Source organism: Mesocricetus auratus, unplaced genomic scaffold, assembly GCF_017639785.1.
Source record: "Mesocricetus auratus isolate SY011 unplaced genomic scaffold, BCM_Maur_2.0 Super-Scaffold_100676, whole genome shotgun sequence".
NCBI lineage: Eukaryota > Metazoa > Chordata > Mammalia > Rodentia > Cricetidae > Mesocricetus > Mesocricetus auratus.
The window spans coordinates 35,628,423-35,647,998 of record NW_024429266.1 but is presented as its reverse complement, the minus strand read 5'-3'; the positions used below and the strand labels follow the sequence as shown (position 1 = coordinate 35,647,998).

General features: G+C 50.8%; 1 protein-coding gene across 1 annotated transcript in view; it reads right to left on the bottom strand.

The window, feature by feature from the left end:
- Lhx4 (LIM homeobox 4) overlaps positions 1–5,451 on the bottom strand; it is a 37,375-nt gene extending 31,924 nt beyond the window's left edge. The window contains exon 1 of the mRNA XM_040738988.1: positions 5,376–5,451. Coding sequence (XP_040594922.1) covers positions 5,376–5,451 — 76 coding nt within the window. The remainder of the gene's footprint in view (positions 1–5,375) is intronic.
- Between the last annotated feature and the right edge of the window lie 14,125 nt (positions 5,452–19,576).

Genomic DNA, 19,576 nt, shown 5'->3' with positions numbered 1-19,576 from the left:
TGCAAAAAGACTGGGTCTTACAATCATTCCGGAATTTGCAGTCAGATGGGCTCAACGACGTCTGGAGGGCTCCCGGATTCCTAATCCCCACCGTTTTTCGGCCCACATTCTTGCTTTAACCCCCTTTGTCAGCCTGGAGGTGGCCCAGGCAGGCTCGACTGCCTGCCCTCCCCTAACTTCCTGCGGTTTTACCCTGCGCCTGCTTTCTTAATAATTCTTTGTCATTAGTTGCACTCTCGGATCTCTTTAAACGCGTTGCCCTTGCTGTATAAAAGTAATTTTAAAATTTTCTGGTAAAGTCCGGTCTAGGAAAAGACAATCCTGGAGTGGCACGGAGTAAAGCCTGTCTTAAGACCTTCTGGAAAAGTGTCTGTCGCCCACAACCGGTGCGGGCTTGCCTTCCAGGGCTTGGGGTTACCACCTGGCCGGCCACAGGATGAGCATCACCTACTGTCCACCTACAGTCTTTGCTTTCCCTCGAGGTTGCGAGGTTCCAGCCCTTTCCAAGTCCCCAGCAAGAGGAGCAGAGACTCGAACCCTGCCTGCGGATCCTGCCACCCGACGGGCCGCCTCCCTGCTCCTCAAGGAAGCAGTGGCTTCCAGAAAGCGAGGGGCGCTTTCCGAGGACGGCGACGTCCTGCCGGAGCCCCTGGCCGGCCGCGCTTCGGTTCGGTCTTTCCCGGAGTTGGGCGCGAACTGGGCGCGGGCAGCACAGGAGGTCGCAGCGCTTCCTCTTTGGCCCGGCGCTCACTGTCGCTCGAGCGCCTGCCGCTCCTCCGGCCACAGCTCAGAAGCAAGAAGAGCGTCCCAGACTCCGCCACCTTGTCGCACGGGTTCCAGAAGGAACCCAGAAGAGGAAGCGCGCGCGGAGCCGAGGGTAGAGAAACGTGACCGGGTGCGCAACCAGGCCCAGTAGCCTCAGACGGCCCCGCCTTTGTCCCACTCAGGCCGGGGACCTCGACCTCCAACTCGCTCTACCGGACGTTAAGTCTGCAAGGACAATCGCGGTGGCACCTGCCTGCACCTACGGTGTCCCCAAACCCAGGCGCAAGTGGAGCACACACATTCGAGAGCACGCGCCGCCTGCGGGTGCGCGGGAAGGAATCCAGTTCTGTCGCCAGGCCACCCAGAGCCACGGTGCCTGCGGGGCGGTGAGAGGTCACGCGGATCGTGCTAACGGATCCCAAACACGCAGCTCCCGCCTAACACCACTGCGGCCCAGCAAATTAGCCAGCGCCGGATTAGAGCCCGGTTCCTTGCCTCACTCCCCGACTCTGCAACTTCCCGGGACAATGAGGAACTGCCGGGCGCAGACCTTTGCCCTTCATCCATTTCACCGCTCTGCCTCCGCGTCCGTGATGAGGGTTAATCGTTAAATCTACAACCCGGGAGGAAGGGACCGCGTGACTTCCCAAATTTCCCTCCGCTCTCACTGCCACCCAAAAAGGGGACTGCCAAAGCCGGTTCGTCCCCTCATGCTCTGGGACACCCATTGTCCTAACTTAGATCTGCTATGGTCACTCGAGTTTCTTCGCATTTTCAATGTCTGGCCGAGGGCTGGACAGGGTTCAGTGGTTAGGGAAGCAAAACACAACTCCCCAGGCTTGAAGCGCCAGCAGGGACAACCAGCCTGAACAGCAAAATAAAATAGGCTCATCTTGAGTATTTTTGTTTGTTTGTTTGGGGGGGCTTGTGGTGAGAATGAAAGGGAGGTCTGAGCCGCACTGTACAGGACTGAAATTCTGTATCGCAATCTTGACTTTCTCCCGCGTCTACATTCAATTTTTGCGGGGTCTTCCTCCCACCGGCAGACAGCAGAAATGGGGGAAGAGGTTTCCGAGAGAAGCCCTGACTGGAAAATGAGGTCCCTCACCCCAAAGCCGGCAGTCAGGATAGTAAACACAGATGGAGGGTAGGATTCCTGACTAGACCGGTCAGGGCAATATAGCCGTGAACCTCTGAGAGGCTCTGGGAAGCCACAGAAAGCAGTGGGGGCCCTTCACTCAAGAGCCCACCAAAATGCAAACAGGAGTCGCCTCTTGCCACTGCTTGGAGATTCTAGAGAGCTTACAGTCATTTTTTTTCCAGAGAAGAAGGGAGGCAGGGTTCTACTCCTGGTTTACCACGGCCGCCACTCGGGACGTCTGGTCCTTTCACTTCTCAGGCAAGGTAGCCCCACTTGTCCGCCAGCAATCCCCAGGTCGCGGGGTCCATCGCCTTTTCCCTGGATGCCGAGCAAGGTATGTGAAGAGGGACTAAAACCCAGGACAAAGGGCAGACAGTGCTCCTCACCTTCCTATGCATCGGAACTTTTCCAACTGTCCTTAGTGCATGAGCGGAGCCAAGCAGACCCAAATGCGTGGCTCTGGGAACTGAATTCTGAGACGGGAAGCGCTTGACACACCTGAAGGTGCTGCACGGGAGATGCCCCAAACCCATCCACACCATCCCCGGAAAGACATGGAACCCTTTCAAAAGGGTCCAGGAAGTGTCCTCTCGTGGGTGTCACCAAAGGAACCCGAAGGCCACCCACCTTAAGGAGCTCCGATTTCCTTAGAAGGGAAACTGGGACCAAAGGGAGATCTAAGCAACCCCAGGCTGCTTTGGGCATCACTGCCAGCCTCCTCTCTCCGGAATAATTTGTGGCCAACATCTGTACAGCCACCGGAAGAGGCACAATTTATCAGAGAAGGGCTCTGGGAGGTGAAGCACCAAGGTTACACTGTATAAAGAGGAGCCTACCTAGGGACTGACCTGTGGCAGAGCAGCACGTAAGAGCGAATGTGTTTTTACCAGTCCTCAAACAGACACCGCCTGCCCCCCAAGAACCCTGGATTTAAAGTCCTAAAATGTCCCCATAATCCAGGGCATCAGGGTACCTAGGTTAGGGTTCTATACATTGCTGCCAAGCACTCAATTTATGGTCATTCTGAGAGATGGAAATGTAGGCAGCATCTATGTTGTCTACACACTATGCTATCTACAACCCAAACTTGTTTGGTCAACTGGAGGGTCCATCTCCTGTGAAAAACTCTTTCTATGCTACATCTTTTCCAGGAATTGAGAGTCCATAGGCTTGGGTTACCCTTATTTTTCCACCATGCCCAAGGATGTACCCCTATTCTTCCAACAGCTAGCTCTTAGATCATTAAGCCCTACCACCCAGGGAAGAGGAGGCTACCCCTCCCCCCAGTCACAGTTTAAAGATGGTGGGTAAATCTGCTTGTGGGGCGAGACATAGGGCTGAGAGAAAAAAAATCCTGAAGTTTTCAGGGATTGGACCCTTAGGTCTTGGCTGATGCCTCCTCCAACCTATCCTTTCTCCCACAGAACCTGAGAAAGACAAAAGGAAGGGTTGACCGCCCCCTCTTGTTGGCTTTGCTACTCTAGAGTAAGGGTACTCTCTCCTCCTTCTCTCTCTCTCTCTCTCTCTCTCTCTCTCTCTCTCTCTCTCTCTCTCTCTCCCTCTCTCTCCTCTCTCTCTCCTCCCTCTCTCTCTCTCCTCTCTCTCCTCCCTCTCCCTCCCTCCCTCTCTTTCTCTCTCTCTCTCTCTCTCTCTCTCTCTCTCTCTCTCTCTCTCTCTCTCCCCATCTCTTCCTCCTTCCTTCTTTCCCTGCCCAAAGTTCTTTTCTTTGCCTCATTAAGCTTTCCATAGTGTGCCCCCAGACTCAGAGCCTTGTATGACACAAAGGTGATGTCCATGCCTTTTAGCAAAGTGAGTTCCTGACATTCAATATCCCTGAGCTAAGGGAACAGGCAAGACAACCTAAATTTTACACATGCCAAAAACACGAACCATCAACAGGAGAGCCCAGAATACGGACAGGACATCTGTGGACCAAAGGCATTAGCTCACAGGTGCATTAAGTACAGCGGACAGGAGTCACACCCACGCATCCTTTTCCATTCACAGACCGCTCTTACTCCTGCAGCACAGCTATAAGAAGTTTATGGATTTGAGTACCTTGGCCAGCGTTCACCGTTCTGTTCGTGCAGGCGTGGAGAACACACAGGGAGCAATCACTAATACTGCCTACAGAATATTTCAACAGTAAACTCTTCATTGTGCAGCGAACTTTGAAACTGTTTGCCAACAGGTGACACAAAAACTGTAGGCTACAATCGAGGAACAACTTAAAACAAGCTAGAATGAAGCTATCCATTCCAATTTCTTCTCCAAAACTTTCCGATAAAGCTCAAGGCACTGCCTGGACAGCCTGCTAGGAGGAGTGCTGGGACAGAACCACTGCGATGGAGAGCTGGGGCGCAGGAGGGCGCGCTGCAGCGCCCTAGTCATAGGTAGTCTCCATCCCTGGGTGAGCCCGTTCTTACTTAAACCCCTACTGCACCACTAAAGCAGTCTCTTAGCAAGTCCAATGAGGAAACCCCCATCTCTCTAGGGTGCTCGGGGTACCTAGTCTAATGCAGGGGTTAGTGGGTCAGGACTTAACCAGGAGCCCGCAAGCACGCGCTAAGCTTGAGGACCTGTTCAGGTCTCGGTACAGATTCTTTCTCTTTGGCTCTCTGTCTAGAAGTCAGAAACACCAACAGATTGCCTCCCGGATAATCTCTGCCTTGCACGCACCGTTACATATGGAAAAACCTGGCGAGCAACCCGTCCGAACTTCTTGGCCCCTGCTAATTGCAGGTGCTGGAAGAAATCGAGAGAGCAAGCAAAGTGCCCACACATCTGAGTCTCTCCCTCTTGCAAACCCGCGCCGCGAAAATTGCCTACCCTCGCCTAAGCAAAGGCTGAACTTCGTTCCAGAGCTCGCCGCTGCATTCCTCGGCTAGCTGGAATGTAGCGAGTGCATTCGCTCACAGGGAGCAGTCTGTCCGCGGCGACACAGGCGGCGGGCGCCTCGGGCAGCAGCTGCTGGGGACTCAACCAGGTGCAGAAACTGCTAAAACCAAGTGTGTGTCAGGGGGTTTCTGCACAACCAGCCCTGGGGACCCGGGACGCGTTCTCCAACTTCCCGCCAGCTAGGGTGAAGTTGCATTAGCGGTTCTCCGAGTTTTGGTCATTGCCCTGAAGGATAATCATTTGGGGGGGGGACCACTTTTGCCCTCGGGCCTGGCCTATGTTGTTCCCAGACAGCATCCTCCCCAGGGTTCCCATAAGAGCCAGGGGCCGAAGATGCTACTTTCGGTACCGTTAGGCCCTCCACGAACAGTATCCGGGAAGCTTCTATATTCAACCCCAAACAACCAAGAGCCAAGCCCTTCAAACGTTGACGGGTACCCCTGCTCTGTGACCGTCTTTGAGCCCCGACCCCTCCCGGTCAGTGCCACAAGCGTCCGGCCTGCCCGAACCTGCTGAGGCTGCTAGCTGTCTTGTTATCAAATTAAATCAGCGAGAAAGGGGGGTGTCTTACGTTGCATCGGCACACCGAGCATCTCCGGGAGCCCCTTGACAGCCCCCTCCGCGGGGACAGCCGCGCTCTGCATCATCTCGGAGACAGAGGCAGCAAGTCGCAGTCTACCGAGATCGCTCGCTCTCTCCCTCTGGCTGGATTCGGAAATTTGAAAATAATAATAATAAACCCAACCAGGCCGCTGAAGTCACAGTGGAAGCCGAGCCCTCCGCCTCTCCCGGAGGACTCCACAGGCTGGCCGGCCCCCTCCCCCCCGCCAGTCCTCAGGCTGTTTCAAATCCCTTTGATCTCGCTGTCCGGGGCTGGTGCACATCCCGGGTTGAGGAGACGCTGTTGCTGCAGCTCTGGCTTTTCTCCCCTCCTCCCTCCCCCTCCCTCTTGCCTCCCCCTCCCCCTCCACCCTTCGCGTGCCGGCTGCCCGGGAGGCCGCGGTCACCCAGGCATTTTGATTCATTCACACTGCAGGAGCGGCCGTGACGTCGCTCTCCGCAGGGAAGCCCGCCCTCCAGCCTGTCCTCCCAACCTGGCAGCCGGCGGCAGACCCTCGGCTGACCAGAGTGGGGGGCGGGGAGGGGGGGAGTCCGGTAGCCCCCAAGTCAGGTCGGAGGCGCGGGAGGGCGGGGCCGCGCGCAGCGAGGCGGGGCCTCGCAGCCCCTCCCCCACCCCACGGTGCTGGCGCGGGTCCTGGTATAAATACTGCGGCGGGCAGGGCCGCGGCAGCAGGTGGTCCCGGAGCTCGGCGTCTGCGCCCCGCAGGTTTCTGCGGGCGTTTCGGGGATTCCTGGTTAGTCCTCAGCATCCTTCCTGTAGGATTGAGGGGAGGAGCGAGATGGGGCAGGGCCCCTCGGACCCTCGGTTGGCTCTCTGGGTTCCCAGTTTCTCCATCCGATAGAGCATGTTCTGTAACTGGATGATTCCATCCGTCCTCCACTTTTATTTTCCTGGCCCATTCCTTTCCGGCCGGTACTAACCAGACCCTGCTCCCACTCCCCCGCGTCTGGCTGAGGCTGGGCCAGGGACAGCCAGTACTCGGCCGGGAACGCGCGAGTCACGCTGCGGGTGGCCGCGGGCCGGGTGCAGGAAAGCGACCTGGGCCGCGCGCGGAGGTGGCGGGGCGTGGGTCTCCGTGCGCGCCCACACTCGCCCGGGCCCTCTGCCACAGTCGGCATTCTCACCACCCAGGGTCTAGTGCTAGCCCTACGCGCGGCCTAGGTGTCCTGGACCTTTTCCAACCCAGATCGGCCCTCGGCTGGCTCCCAGACACCGCTCCGCCGAGCCCGGTGCTACCGCGGGCGCTTTGAACAACCCCGGGCCACGTGTGCACGGGACACGGGGGGCTGACCATCCAAAGGCGTACTATTGTGTTTACAAGACACGCAAGCTCATACACACACACACACACACACACACACACACACACACACACACACACACACACACACACGAATGCGCGCTCTGAAAACTAATTCTCTTATGGTCTTTCCTGGAGGAAATAAAGCAAGGATCAAGGAAGTCTCTTTGAAGTCGCTGGCACTTTTTCAGACACTCGACGCCTCCTGACCCTAGGCGTGGGAAACCCACCCTGTCAGCCCGGGGCCCAGCCGCCTCAAGAACACCATTTCTAATTTAGTTGTCGACCAGAAATGGGTTTTTCCAGCCTAATGGAATCCCACATGGGCCGGAAGGGGAACTCTGCGCCCTCATCATAGTCTTCCTGGGAATTTTTTTTTCTATTGATGTTTTAGACTTGGTGATTGAGGAACATGGGACAGCAAGGGATGGGCGTGGCTGTGTGTGCTACTCAGTCTCCGGCTCCAATGAGGTTACAGTGACTTCTATGAGTCCTGGCACTAACTAGTGTCCTGTCTTGCCTTTTACCTGAGAGCTGTCTCCACAAATTCAGAGACTACCTGCAAGCGGGGAGGGGAGACAAAGCACCTGGTGATATTTTAAATGTTTACCAAAATGTTCTCTATAGACATACGCCTAGTAAACCCGGCGAAATGCCAGCTTCATTAGCAACTGAACACACGGAAAACAAAGCAGTGTGGTCCGTACCTTTAAAAAATCAGTTTGTTTGTTTATTAAATGACCACCTGGGAGGAAATCGGGCAATATTAAGGAAGGATGTTTATAAGCGGTTCTCTCGTAGATATTGCTGGTGTCTTTATGAACTCTTAATATCCGTTTGGAAAGAAATGTAAGGATATTTATCCCACCCATAAAATTTTCCTACCTTTTAGCTCATGTAACTCCATTTTTGAATGTTTAATCCACAAACGTAACCTAGAGTATTTTTAAAGGTTCATACATGAAGATGTCTATTGCTTCACGATAGTTTGGAGGGGAAAAATGACCTAAATACCCAACAGAAGAAAATAAGTTGGAGTATATTAGACTTGCTAGGTAGTATCTTAAGTAACCACTAAGTTAATTATGAAGTCCTGCAACATGGGAATGTCGTGACAACTGGTAAAATGTTGGTTAATTAGAAAAGCAGTGATAACACCCATTGTTGGTTTGGGTGCAAAGAAGACAGGGGAAAAAGCCCCAGTGGGAATATAAATGTCTTCTAAGGGCATTTTGACAATAGTTGTTTTGCTCGGTTGGGGATAGAATTCAGGATGTTACACCAGCTGGGCAAGTAAGATTGGCTCTACCATGGAATTATATCCCGGCTTAGGGCAAGACATACCCTAAAAATGTCATTCATATAGAATGTATTCAAAGAATGTGATTGGGAATGTGATATGAACACACAGTTACAAGGCATTTGCACTTTCAGAAAGAAGATAACATAGGGGTTGGGAGCATAGCTCAGCTGTAGGATGTAGAAGACACAGGATTTGATTTCCAGGGAAAGAAAAAAAGAGAGGAAAGGAGGGGAGAAAGAAAGAGGGAGGAAGAGAGAAACACCAGGAGTGATTTATTCAATACTATATAATTATTGAATAAATTAAAGCGAACAGTACTAAAAATCGTTAGAATAAGAAGAGAATATCTGGAGATGTGTAAAATATTGGATACATATATACACATATATATATTAGAAAATGGGGAAAGAGATTATAAAGCAGTATGAATGTAAGAGCTTTGAAAATTCTAACTAGAAAAAATATGCTTAAAATGGGGTTATCTATATAGCAGATAGTTTATTTTATTCTTTTTGCATTCTTAAAAGTTTTCTCAATAAGTGTATTATTTTACAAAGTAAGAAAAACTGATACAATTGCCTTGTTTTGTTTTGTTTTTTTCAAGACAGGGTTTCTCTGTAGCATTGGAGTCTGTCCTGGAACTTGCTCTGTAGACCAGAGATCCACCTATTTCTGCCTCCCAAGTGCTGGGTTTAAAGAAGTGCACCATCACCACCACCTGGCAATAAAATTGCTTTTAAAAACAGGGGAAAACTAGAAGGAAATATAACAAAGTACTATTCAAGGGGGCTGAAGAGATGGCTTCCCGGTTAAGGGCACTGACTGTTCTTCCAAAGGACTGGGTTCAAATCCCAGCACTCACATGGCAGCTAACAACTGTCTGTAACTCACTCTTACACAGGCTTACCTTCAGTCAAAATATCAATGCATATAAAATAAAAGTAAATAAATGAAAAAATACTATTCAAAAATCTGTTTTCAAAGTATATTAGAGAAATACTTACGTAGCAATTTTTTACTTTCTGGATTTTCTGTTCTGTAGCTATATTTTTTCAGTAATGCTAGTAAAGGATATTGTATGTAATGACATGTACAGAAAATATAGTAATTCCTCACAAGTACAGGGTGCCAGGTAGCCTGGGCTGATCATTCTCCTAATATGTAGCTGAAAATGACTTTGGATTCCTGATCCTCCTGCCTCTTCTCTTTCCAAGTGCTGACTTTACAGATAGATGTACCCTACCATTCTTCAATCCACCCCTACCCTACCCCACCTCCCTCCAAGACAGTGTCTCACTTTGCAGCCCAAGCTGGCTTAGAGCACACTATGTAGCTCAGGCTAGTCTCAAACTTGTGGGGATCCTCCTGCATTCAACCTTCTGACTAATTGTTTTATAATCTAAAATTAGACTTTAAGCTGGGCAGTGTTGGTGTACACTTTTAACCCCAGCACAGGGAGACACTTGCTGCCAGCCTGGTCCACAGAATGAGTACCAGGGCAGCCAGGGCTACACAGAGGAACCCTGTCTCAGAAAACAAAATAAAATAACATTTTAAAGCATCCTCTGTGACTCTTGTCCCCCTCTGGTATAAACTGGCTGGGTACTGCTTACTGCTCATTTGCAGGGCACTGGTGGGTCACCAAGTAGGAGCTAATGTGTCCTGGTGCTGGGATAGGGAGCCTTCTGTCCTGGTGCTGTGTGTACCAGTGCTTGAACCTATGAGTAGTAGCCTCTCAATGCTGCAGCCTCCCCAAACCTACCCATAACGTACCTCAGCCAATAAATACTCTCTCCCTGGGCATTTGTCCCTGGTATGAGCTGGGTCTTGTTCCCAAGGTTATTACATTTACTTCCCTTTGGAGACCTCCCCCTTTCCATCTGCCAATAGGGAAACATTAGTTAAAAGCTTTCCTTTAACTAAATGCTTAGCGTCTAGTGCAGATGGCGGTGACAATAGCAACTGGTATTTCTTGAAAGTCTACAACTGTAGTAAGCACCAGGGTAAGCACCTCCACCCGCATACTGCCATGTTTCCTGGCCTCCTGGCCTCAAGCCAAGATGTGGTGCTTGGTGGATGAACAAACCGGTTAAGAGGGCTAAGCAACCTCCACAGTGCCTTGACCAGAATGGGAGAATGACCAATTCCTGCAGAGCCCCAGTCTGAAGAAGGGGCCAGAAAAGTCTGGGTAGGACTCAGACTTTTGGCCTCTGATCTAGTTGCCTTTTCCCACCAAGTGCCCAGACTGGATGGTAGCCTCTCAGGAACAACATCCTTAGAGTCAGCTACTCTCAAACCTTATCTTTGCTCAAGGGCCTTCCAGAAGATAGACACTACAAGACAGGCAGTGGCAGTGTGGCTTTCCTTGCGTCTGTCAGAGAAGTTGGTCAATAGCCAGCACAAAGAATCTAGTACTTTCTAGACATTTATACAATGCATTTCTGGGAAGCAAATCTAACATGTCAGTGGATCTGATTCCAAGGGGGAGAAATCCAATTTGGGAGAATGATGATAGCTTGCAATTTGTCTAGCACTTACATTTTACAAAGGTCCTCCGTGTAGTTTATCTCATTTGATCTTCAACATTACGCTTGAACTTGGGTATGATTATCAGGAATCAGAAAGGTTAAGTGGTTTGCCTGAGGTCACATAGCTAATAAGCTGCAACACGAACTGGAAATGAAATCCAGCCTTTGACTCCCAATCCGGTGCTCTGTTGGCTCTTTCAGACGTGGGTGTCTTCTAATCCTTGCATTTTAGGAGCTCATGGAATGGGCAGGCTCACCCTTCAAAACTGGGAATCCTAGCCTAGCCATTTTCTCCACCAAGAAAAAGAATCTCCCTGCCCCTGCTCCCCTGTCACCCATCTCTAATCATCTCCTCCTTGTCCGCATTCCTCTCAAGCCCTTCTATCATTTGCATTTTGAAACTGTTTCCTTAATTATTCTGCTGCTGTTGCAAACCTGCTCTCCCCAGCTTTGTGGCATCCTTTGATTTATCTCTGTCTGGATAACAGCTCCCCGATTCTCCTCAGGGAATTCAATTTTCATTCATTTTTCTGTAGGACTAGATTGATATAGACCCTCTGCCCCGGTCCATATTACTCATCCCGGCAGAGAGAACCAGGGAGACCAACCCTCAGTCCAGCCCCCGGGGAGCGTCTGTCTTGTTCAGGGAGCTGTGAGGAGTTCTCCAATAAAAGGACAGAGGCCTTTGCTCTTCCGCATCTGTCCACCCAGTCCTTCCAGTCATTTGTCACTGGCCCCTTTTGTGGACCCACCACTTTGTCATCTGTCTCCCTCTCTTCCCAGAACCTCAAAGGGATCTCTCCCAGCCAGGATGCTGAGCAGAAGGCCATCCCTGCTCTTTGCAAACCTGCCCCATGTCCTTGACAAAGAAATTGAAGGGAAGGGGAGAGACACAGTCCTGTATTTAGACATTTAATTCTTAATAAGCAACTGAGAAACAGGACAAGGACACTAAGGTTTCTAGAGGAAACAGGGAAGCGGCATTTGCTGTCAATGCTGTTCTGAGTGTTGTTTATTTAATCCTCGCAGATCTTCCCAGCTGTTCTATTGTCTTGTAGACAAGTGAAGTCGAGGGACACCCTTCAGGTTGCACAGGTGGTGAGCCAGCTTATATGTCCAGGTAGGCAGGTTCCACCCTTGCCAGTTTGAGGGTCACTGTGCATGGATCCATGTAGTGTATGACTCAGCAAGGCTGAGGCTCTAAGAACCATCTGTGCTGCCATCTTAGCCCATGGACAAAGTACAGGCAGGGACTGGGCAGTGAATCTGGGGATTGGACTTGTTCTACTGTCAGAGTTACTCATATGTCTGCTAGGAAATCTAGATTACCTAGATCAATCTGTCAGGAATTCATTGGGCACCTACTACCTGCCAGACCCATGGCTGGCCCTGGGAAGCAGTGACCTGGAGTCCTTAGTTTACAGCATGCCTGTACAGTGAAGTCAGCACAGTCCTCTGTAGGTGTCTACCTTCTTTGCCTCAGACGGATCAGACCTGCATTCAGTAGCAAGCTGTGATTCTCAACATTTAACTCTCGATTGGAATATTACAGACTGATCAGACCTGGATTCAGTAGCAAGCCGTGATTCTCAACATTTAAATCTCGATTGGAATATTATCCATCCTGGAGTAACTGAAGAAAGTTCATGGCTTTGCTTATTTTTCATTGGCTAATTAGGAATAAGTGACCTCTCCTTGTTTGTCTATCCAGACCATGGAGGAACACCTTTAGAAGTCTCAGCATCACAACTGGACCCCTCTCTTGTGTCTCCCTACCCCCAATTTTTTCTTATCATATGCTTATGAGAGAAATTCAAGGACAAGGAATTCTCTTGGAGTTTTAAAAATTATTTTTTTATTTTCATTTTTTGTGCATTGGTCCTTTACCTGCATGTATTCCTGGGTGAGGGTGTCAGGTCCCCTGTAACTGTAGTTACAGGGAGTTGTGAACTGCTATGTGAGTTCTGAGAATTGAACCTAGAGCAGCCAGTGCTCTTAACCATTGAGCCATCTCTCCAGCCCCTTGAACTTTAATTTTTTTTAACTTTATTTTATGTTGATTGGTATGAAGATGTCAGATCCCCTAGAACTGGAATTACAGACAGTTATGAGCTGCCATGAGGGTGCTAGGAACTGAACCCATGTCCTCTGGAAGAGCAGTCAGTGCTCTTTAACCACTGAGCCACATCTCCAGCCCCTGACTTGTACATTTTTAAACAGGGTCTCACGTACACCAGGCTGGCTTGGAACTTGCTATGTAGCTGCAGATGAGCTTGAACTTCTGATCCCGCTGCCTCCACCTCCCAAGTGCTGAGATCACAGATGTGTGCCACTATGAATAATTTACTCATCGCTGGGGACCCAGCCCAGGACACTGTGCATTCAAGGCAAGCATTCTGTCAACTGAGCTACATGCCGAGTCCTGTCCTGTGTGCTTCTGATTGAAGACTAGAATTTGGAAGACCATGGAGTTGACCCTATGGTTGTGGACATTCTTTGTCATTCTCCTTGGAGGTAGAGATCTGTTCTTTCCATTCATCCTGTGGCCAGTGTGCCCAAATTTCTCCTTGGGTGACATTGTCACTGTCTTGCAGAAGTTCCCACTCCACCGTGGAAATGGCTACCTCTGCCTTTGCTTGACACAAAGGAAACAAGAAAATACAGTTGGGCAGTTCTGCATCTTCTCTCCCGGGTCTGCTATGCTGCCTATTGTGTGTTTTCTGAGTTACTTCATGCCCATGTTTACTTGAAAATTTCGGGGCTCCAGATGCCTTCAACTGAACCTTCCTCCCCTACCTATCTCCTCCTTCAGCCTGCAGGACCCAGAGACTCCTGAACTCAAGAACATTCAAGGAACCAATTTGCTAAGAGCCTCGCCCCTCTTTCCTTTCCCCTTTTCACACAGGGTAGGTAGCATAGATGTTTCTAAAGGAGACAGAAGCTCAAGAGGGCCAGGGGGCTCTCCTGGCACACCCTAAGCTCAGCCACACAGGTTCTAAGGGGCTGATCCACTTCCTCAGCTCCTCGAGAGGATGCTGCCATGGGGAGGAAGAGGAGAGAAAGCCCAGGCTGGCTGCATTTGAAATAGCTGCAGGTGTCAAAGCTAACCTATAAAACAACCCCTTCATCATCTTGGAGAGAGATTTTTACTGGAGGAGCTTAACTCAGCACTTCTCCCTCAGGAACTGACTTACAACCAAAAGTGGAGATGTGTTTGATGTATGCAGAGGCAGCAGGAAAAAGCCCAGGGGGTCTGTGAGAGGAGAAGCATGAGGCAGAACCAGATTCCTGACACTGGAACCAGTTGAATTCAGGGTCAGCGCCAACTTAGCTCACTGCTGGCAGGTCAGCCACGCTGAGCCTTTACTTACCTGTTTGTGAAATGGGGTTGCCATAATTCTAACCTGCTAGTAACCAACAAAGGGAGACGGACCTGTTAGCACTAAGACGTGCCCCTCCCCCCATGGACAAATGCCATCTGTCTTTGGAGAACTCAGCAGGTCTCATGGCTTGGCCATCACCTTGCATGGCACTGACTTGCTCTTGCTCACTAACCTGTCTCCCTGAAAAGTCAGCCAGCAGAAAAAGGATCAGGACATGGGACTATTGTAACCTTGGGCAATCAAGGAGGAAATGTTGAGAAGGTAGGGGTAGGGAGAGTACATTAATCCTGTCTCTACTCAAGCTGAGTTTTATGGGTATGGAGAGCTAAACTCTCCAAGCTTGTTTTCCTGTGCTTAAACAGGCTAAGACTCAGATAAACCTAATTGTTGGAGAAATCATATGTGATAATGTATGAGTACATTCTAGAGTCCCATACCCCTAGAATGCCCTTCAGACACCCCTACTCCTGTAATCACTTGGGGGTGTGATTAGTAGGCTTGAGGCCTGTGGTTCTGTCTTTGTAATGGCTTTCTTGGTGATACCAGTGCTGCTGGTCCAGAGTCACACTGAATGCATCCTCCTTGAGGATTCTGCTGTGCTGTACAGTGGACACCGACCACATGTGGCCTGTAGAGTGGACACTGACCACATGTGGCCTGTACAGTGAACACCAACCACATGTGACCTGTACAGTGGACACTGACCACATGTGGCCTGTACAGCGGACACCGGCCCCATGTGGCCATGGAGCACAGCGACATGGCTGGTCAGAACAGAAATGTGCTTGCTATACATTCAAATTATGCACTAGATTCTGAGGGCTTTGTAAAGAAAAAGAATGAGGAACAGTTCAGAAAGATTTTTAAATTCGTGTGCTGCAGTGGTTTTGGATATATTGTGTTAAATAACATCTGCTATTAACATTCATTACACTTGTTTTTCTTTTTTTAGCATGGCTGATAGGGAATGTAAAATGACTTCATGGCTGGCATTTCCTTTGGGCAGTGCCTTTCTGACTTGCATGGGGCTGTACACACTCATGCACACACAACACATGCATAGGCATGGAGCAGTCCACTCCCCCTAGCACCTAGCCCAGCCTCTAGCAATCAGTCAGGGCCTAATTAAGCATTCACTGGGCCAGATGAAGGGGGTGGTTGCCCACAGATGTAACCGCAGGCGTGGTGGGCCCCACACACTGAGCAGAGACCCCAGCTGCAGAAGAGTGCCGCGGACGCTGAGCAGGTGGCCCGCCTGAGGAATGACAGTCTCCCCTTTGCAGTTGACCCTGACACTAGAGCCATCCATTGTGTCGTCCTCAGTCCCACCCTCTGCTCTTTTCAAGGCTTTGACAGCAAAGAAATAGGGATTCCGGTGCTCTCACCCCGGAGCTACTAGATAAAGAGCACAGGCTAGAGAGGACCCTCCAGGGATTGCTCGAGAGGAGAGCACATCAGCACCCTGCCTCCCTGAAACCCACAGCCCCTCAGCTAACCCCAGGACCACACCCCTCTCTTCTGTTCTCGCTCCCAGGTCACATCATCCTCTGGGCTTTTCTTTGTGGTCCTGGACCCCATCTCTGTCATGACTAGGGGGGGTCAGGCCAGTGGGGACCTGCCCAGACCTCTCTATGCTCCTGTCACTCAGGAGGTGGGGCCACAAAGGGGAACTAAAGAGAAGGAGGAGGAGACTTCTGAAGATGACCCCTATGCACACCCAAGCTGGAGTTCTCACACCTTCCAAGCCTTAGAGACCCCAAGTCAGGCTTAAGGGTACTGCAGTGGGGTCAGGGTTGGGAGGGTTCTGCCTTAGGGATAGTCAACCCCAAGAGCAGCTCTGGTGAGCCAGAGGACCCCCAGGACTCTGGGCAGCTGGGCCACGGCCCAAGCTGCAGATCTCTGAGATGGTCTTTGTCCCCTCTGCTGAGGACACGGAGGACATGTGGGCTACACCCTCCCATCTCCATGTCTTCCACACCCCTTCCTGACCATTGTGGTCCCAAGCCTTTCTTTCTCAGCAGGACAAAGAGAATTCTGGGCCCACGTGAACTTACCAGAGGTCAAGGGAAGGCAGGATCTGTCTCCATGGCGTGGACTGGGAGCCCTGGAGCGGCTGTTCTCCCTGCTGTGGAAGGGAGCCAGAGTCAGGAGAGGGGAGTGGGATCCCCATCCAGGGAGGGACGGTGGGGGTGCTCTAAGTAGCGGGACAGAGCACAGAAGAGCCCTCTCCTCTTTCTCTGGTAGAAGGCTGTCTGCTCCCCCTCATAAGCTGGGAAAGTCTGGTCTGCCAAGGGGGAGGGTAGCAGAGGGACTGGAGACCGCCTCAGAGAAAATTAAATTGCACTTGAGGGCAAATTCTATTAGGGAATAGAGCCTGTCTCTCAACAGCCTGTGTCCATTTAGGTGATTAGCTAGTTCCAGCACCTCCACCTAGGCCTGGGCCAGCTCTGTCCCTGTGCCTGGGATGCCAGGTGGGTGTCCTCTGGGGACCAGCATCCTTCTCTCCAGTGCCCTAGCCTGCTCTGTGAACAGCATCCCTCACCACTGCCAGTGGCACAGGGCCTTTCCAAGGTAGTGAGTACACTTCTAGAGCGCTGCCTGGTGGGTGTCATGGGACACATCCGAGGGGTTGAGGGGGTTTTCCATGGGGGGATTCTAACAGGGACCAGGGAGGTCAGCGGTTTCTGGGGAGACAACAGAGACGTGGAAAGGAAGAGAAAGCCACTGGTGGGGGGGGGATGGGGAGAGATAAAAATGAGGGGGTGGACAAGAGGAAGAACCCGAGTCAGTTGGAATGGGGACCATGGAGCCAGTGAGGAGGACCATGAAACTGGTGATCAGAAAACATCAAGCACAATGGTAAATTACTTAATGGAATATAACAGCAGATGGTAAAATAAGTTTATCTCTAAAATACGTTTTATAGCAGCACCATACACCTTGTGAACTATTGTAAAATTTCTTCCACATGCAAGGGTCCTACAAACACAGGGTTAGAAACTATTGAGTGTTGACTGATGTTCATGCTTTTCTCAATGTGATTTGGCCGAAGAGTCCAGAGCAGAAGTCCCTGCTGCACCTCTGGCCCCTGGGGCTCCTGAGGTTGAACAGTCAGTCACCTGAGGCTGCAGGTTGGTGACTTCCAGGCTTTAGTTCAAAGGGAGAACCCCAGGTTAGCCCCACTCAACCTTCAGCTCATGGAGTGGAGGGGGTGCTGTTCCTACCTGACACTGGACTCCAAGGGGTCCCCTCCATCACAGACTTCTGCCCCGTGCTTAGGGTGTAGGTTTCACACCTGGAGGTCTTGGGGTCCTAGGAGCTGGCCATTGGAGCGGATAACCTGGTACTCGGGCAGTGGAGGCTGTTCCGCTCTCCCATGATCTGGACTCTCTAGTCCCAGACACACCACAGAGCTGAAGAGTCACCTGTTCCCCAAGAGCACTCTCTCCAACCCCACCCCATCCCCGTTAGCAAGAGGCCAGCTCTCTCCCAGGGGTTCATTCAGCTGGCAAGAACATGTCCTCGGCAGGCCTTGGGGTACCTCTACCTCATTCTAGTCACCCACTCAGGGTCACCAGGGGTGACTTTGAGAAGGCCTTGAGGACTGCAGAGTCCCCTTAGCCTCACTTTTGTAAGGGCTCCATGCTGCAGCACTGGGCAGACGCCCAACCAGGTAGCCGCTGCCTTAGTCTCTGCCTCTCGAGTCAGCATGGAATTACTGAGCTCTGTCCACCCTTGGACACTGCAGACCGCCACGGTACCGGCCAGTTCTGAGCCCCTCTCTCTGCAGTCAGCCAGCTACAAAGGAATTGTCTTGTTCACTGTTCTGCTCCCAGCCCCAAGCAGGCAGCTCAACACACTATGGCTTCTTTGTAAATATTTGTTATGTGAATGAAGGAAGTAAATAAACATATAGACACTCCTCTAGTACAGCCCGAGAAGGAAACATCCAGGCATATCCTCATGGGTCTGCAAGGCCAAGTGGCATCCGCTCCCAGGACGGAGTAGCTGATGGTGGCTCTGTCAGTCCTGGTTAGGTTGTGGGACAGGTTATTGGGGCAGGCAGCTGGCTAGACAGTCACAGTTGTGCAGCTGTCAGGACCCTGCTTGCCTCTCATCTGTAACGGCCGATGGCTTTTTATATACTTGCTGCCCTCCTTGCAGCACTCCATGACTTTTATTACGTTCGCACATGGTCTCCTGTGGCAAGAGCTACAACGGAAAGAAACCTCAGAAAAATGCAGAAGCCGAGGCAGCGGGGGCCTTCTGCTTCACATCTTGATGGAAGTGAGCCTGGGGGTTTCTGCCTAAGAGCTGTCTCAGTGGGGCTCCCAGGCCAAGATGAACGCCTGCCCGTCCGCCTGCCCGCCCACCTGCCTGCCCACCTGCCAGTCCACCTGCCCGCCTGCCCGCCTGCCCACCTGCCCGCCTGCCCGCCTGCCCACCTGCCCACCTATCCACCTGCCCGTCCACCTGCCCACCTGCCCACCTGCCATCTTTCCCTCCCTCCCTCCCTCCCTCCCTCCCTGCCAGCAGTATTGCCCAGAGTTGGCCCTCTGGCCTATGTGTAGACACAGCAGGTGTCAGAGGCACTCTGTGTTCAGATATAGTCAGGATTATCTGCAGGCCCTTCTGTCACAGGACACCTCTCCCCTCAAAGATTTTCTTTGAATAAATTCAGTAGGTTTTGATTTTGCCCCTGGTTATATATTATACAAGCTGTGTGTGTGTGTGTGTGTGTGTGTGTGTGTGTGTGTGTGTGTGTGTGTGTGTGTGTGTGGGTGGGTGGGTGGGTGTGGGTGTATGTGCGCGCGCGCGTGGTTTTTCAAGACAGGGTTTCTCTGTGTAGCCCTTGGCTGTTCTGGAGCTCTGTCTATAGACCAGACTGGCCTTGCACTCCTAAAGATTCAATTGCTTTTGCTTTCTGAGTGCTGGGATTAAAGGTGTGCACCTCCACTATCTGGCTGCTATATAAGCTTCATATTAAGCATTTAACCTACTGAAAATACTTTCAAATGACTTTTGTGTCTGAGGTTACTTGGTCTTCTCTAAAAGTCATGATTCACAATTCCCCTTTCTAGAGCAGATAGTTGGTTTTTAGTGGTATCTATAATTTCAACTATTTTCTTATGGGACAAATATGAAATTTGGTTGCCAGTGACATGAGCATATCCTAAAGATTATGGGTGTGAATTCAATACCTTGCGACACTTTCTGTCACACGGAGGAAACCCTGGGAGTTTATGCTGTCCATGAGAGGTCACCTAGCAGCATTACACAGGTGTCACCAGTGACTTGTGTCTCCAATATTTTGCCCTAAAACAGAAAGTCCTCCTAAATTTGAGCTTTACCTGCAACTTGTCTTAATTAATAAACATATATGGACCAATAATATGGCTCAGTAGGTAAAGGTGCTTTCCTCCAAGGTTGACGACCCAAGTGATTCCTATACATGGTAGAAGGAGGTAGTTGACTCCTGTAAGTTATACTCACGCATGTATACAATAAATACATGTAAAAAGTGGTTTTACAGAGACATAACATAAGTAACACCATATAAGTAGTGTGTATATATGTAGATACACATGCATATACTTACACAAATTATATATAAGAGAGAGAGAGAGAGAGAGAGG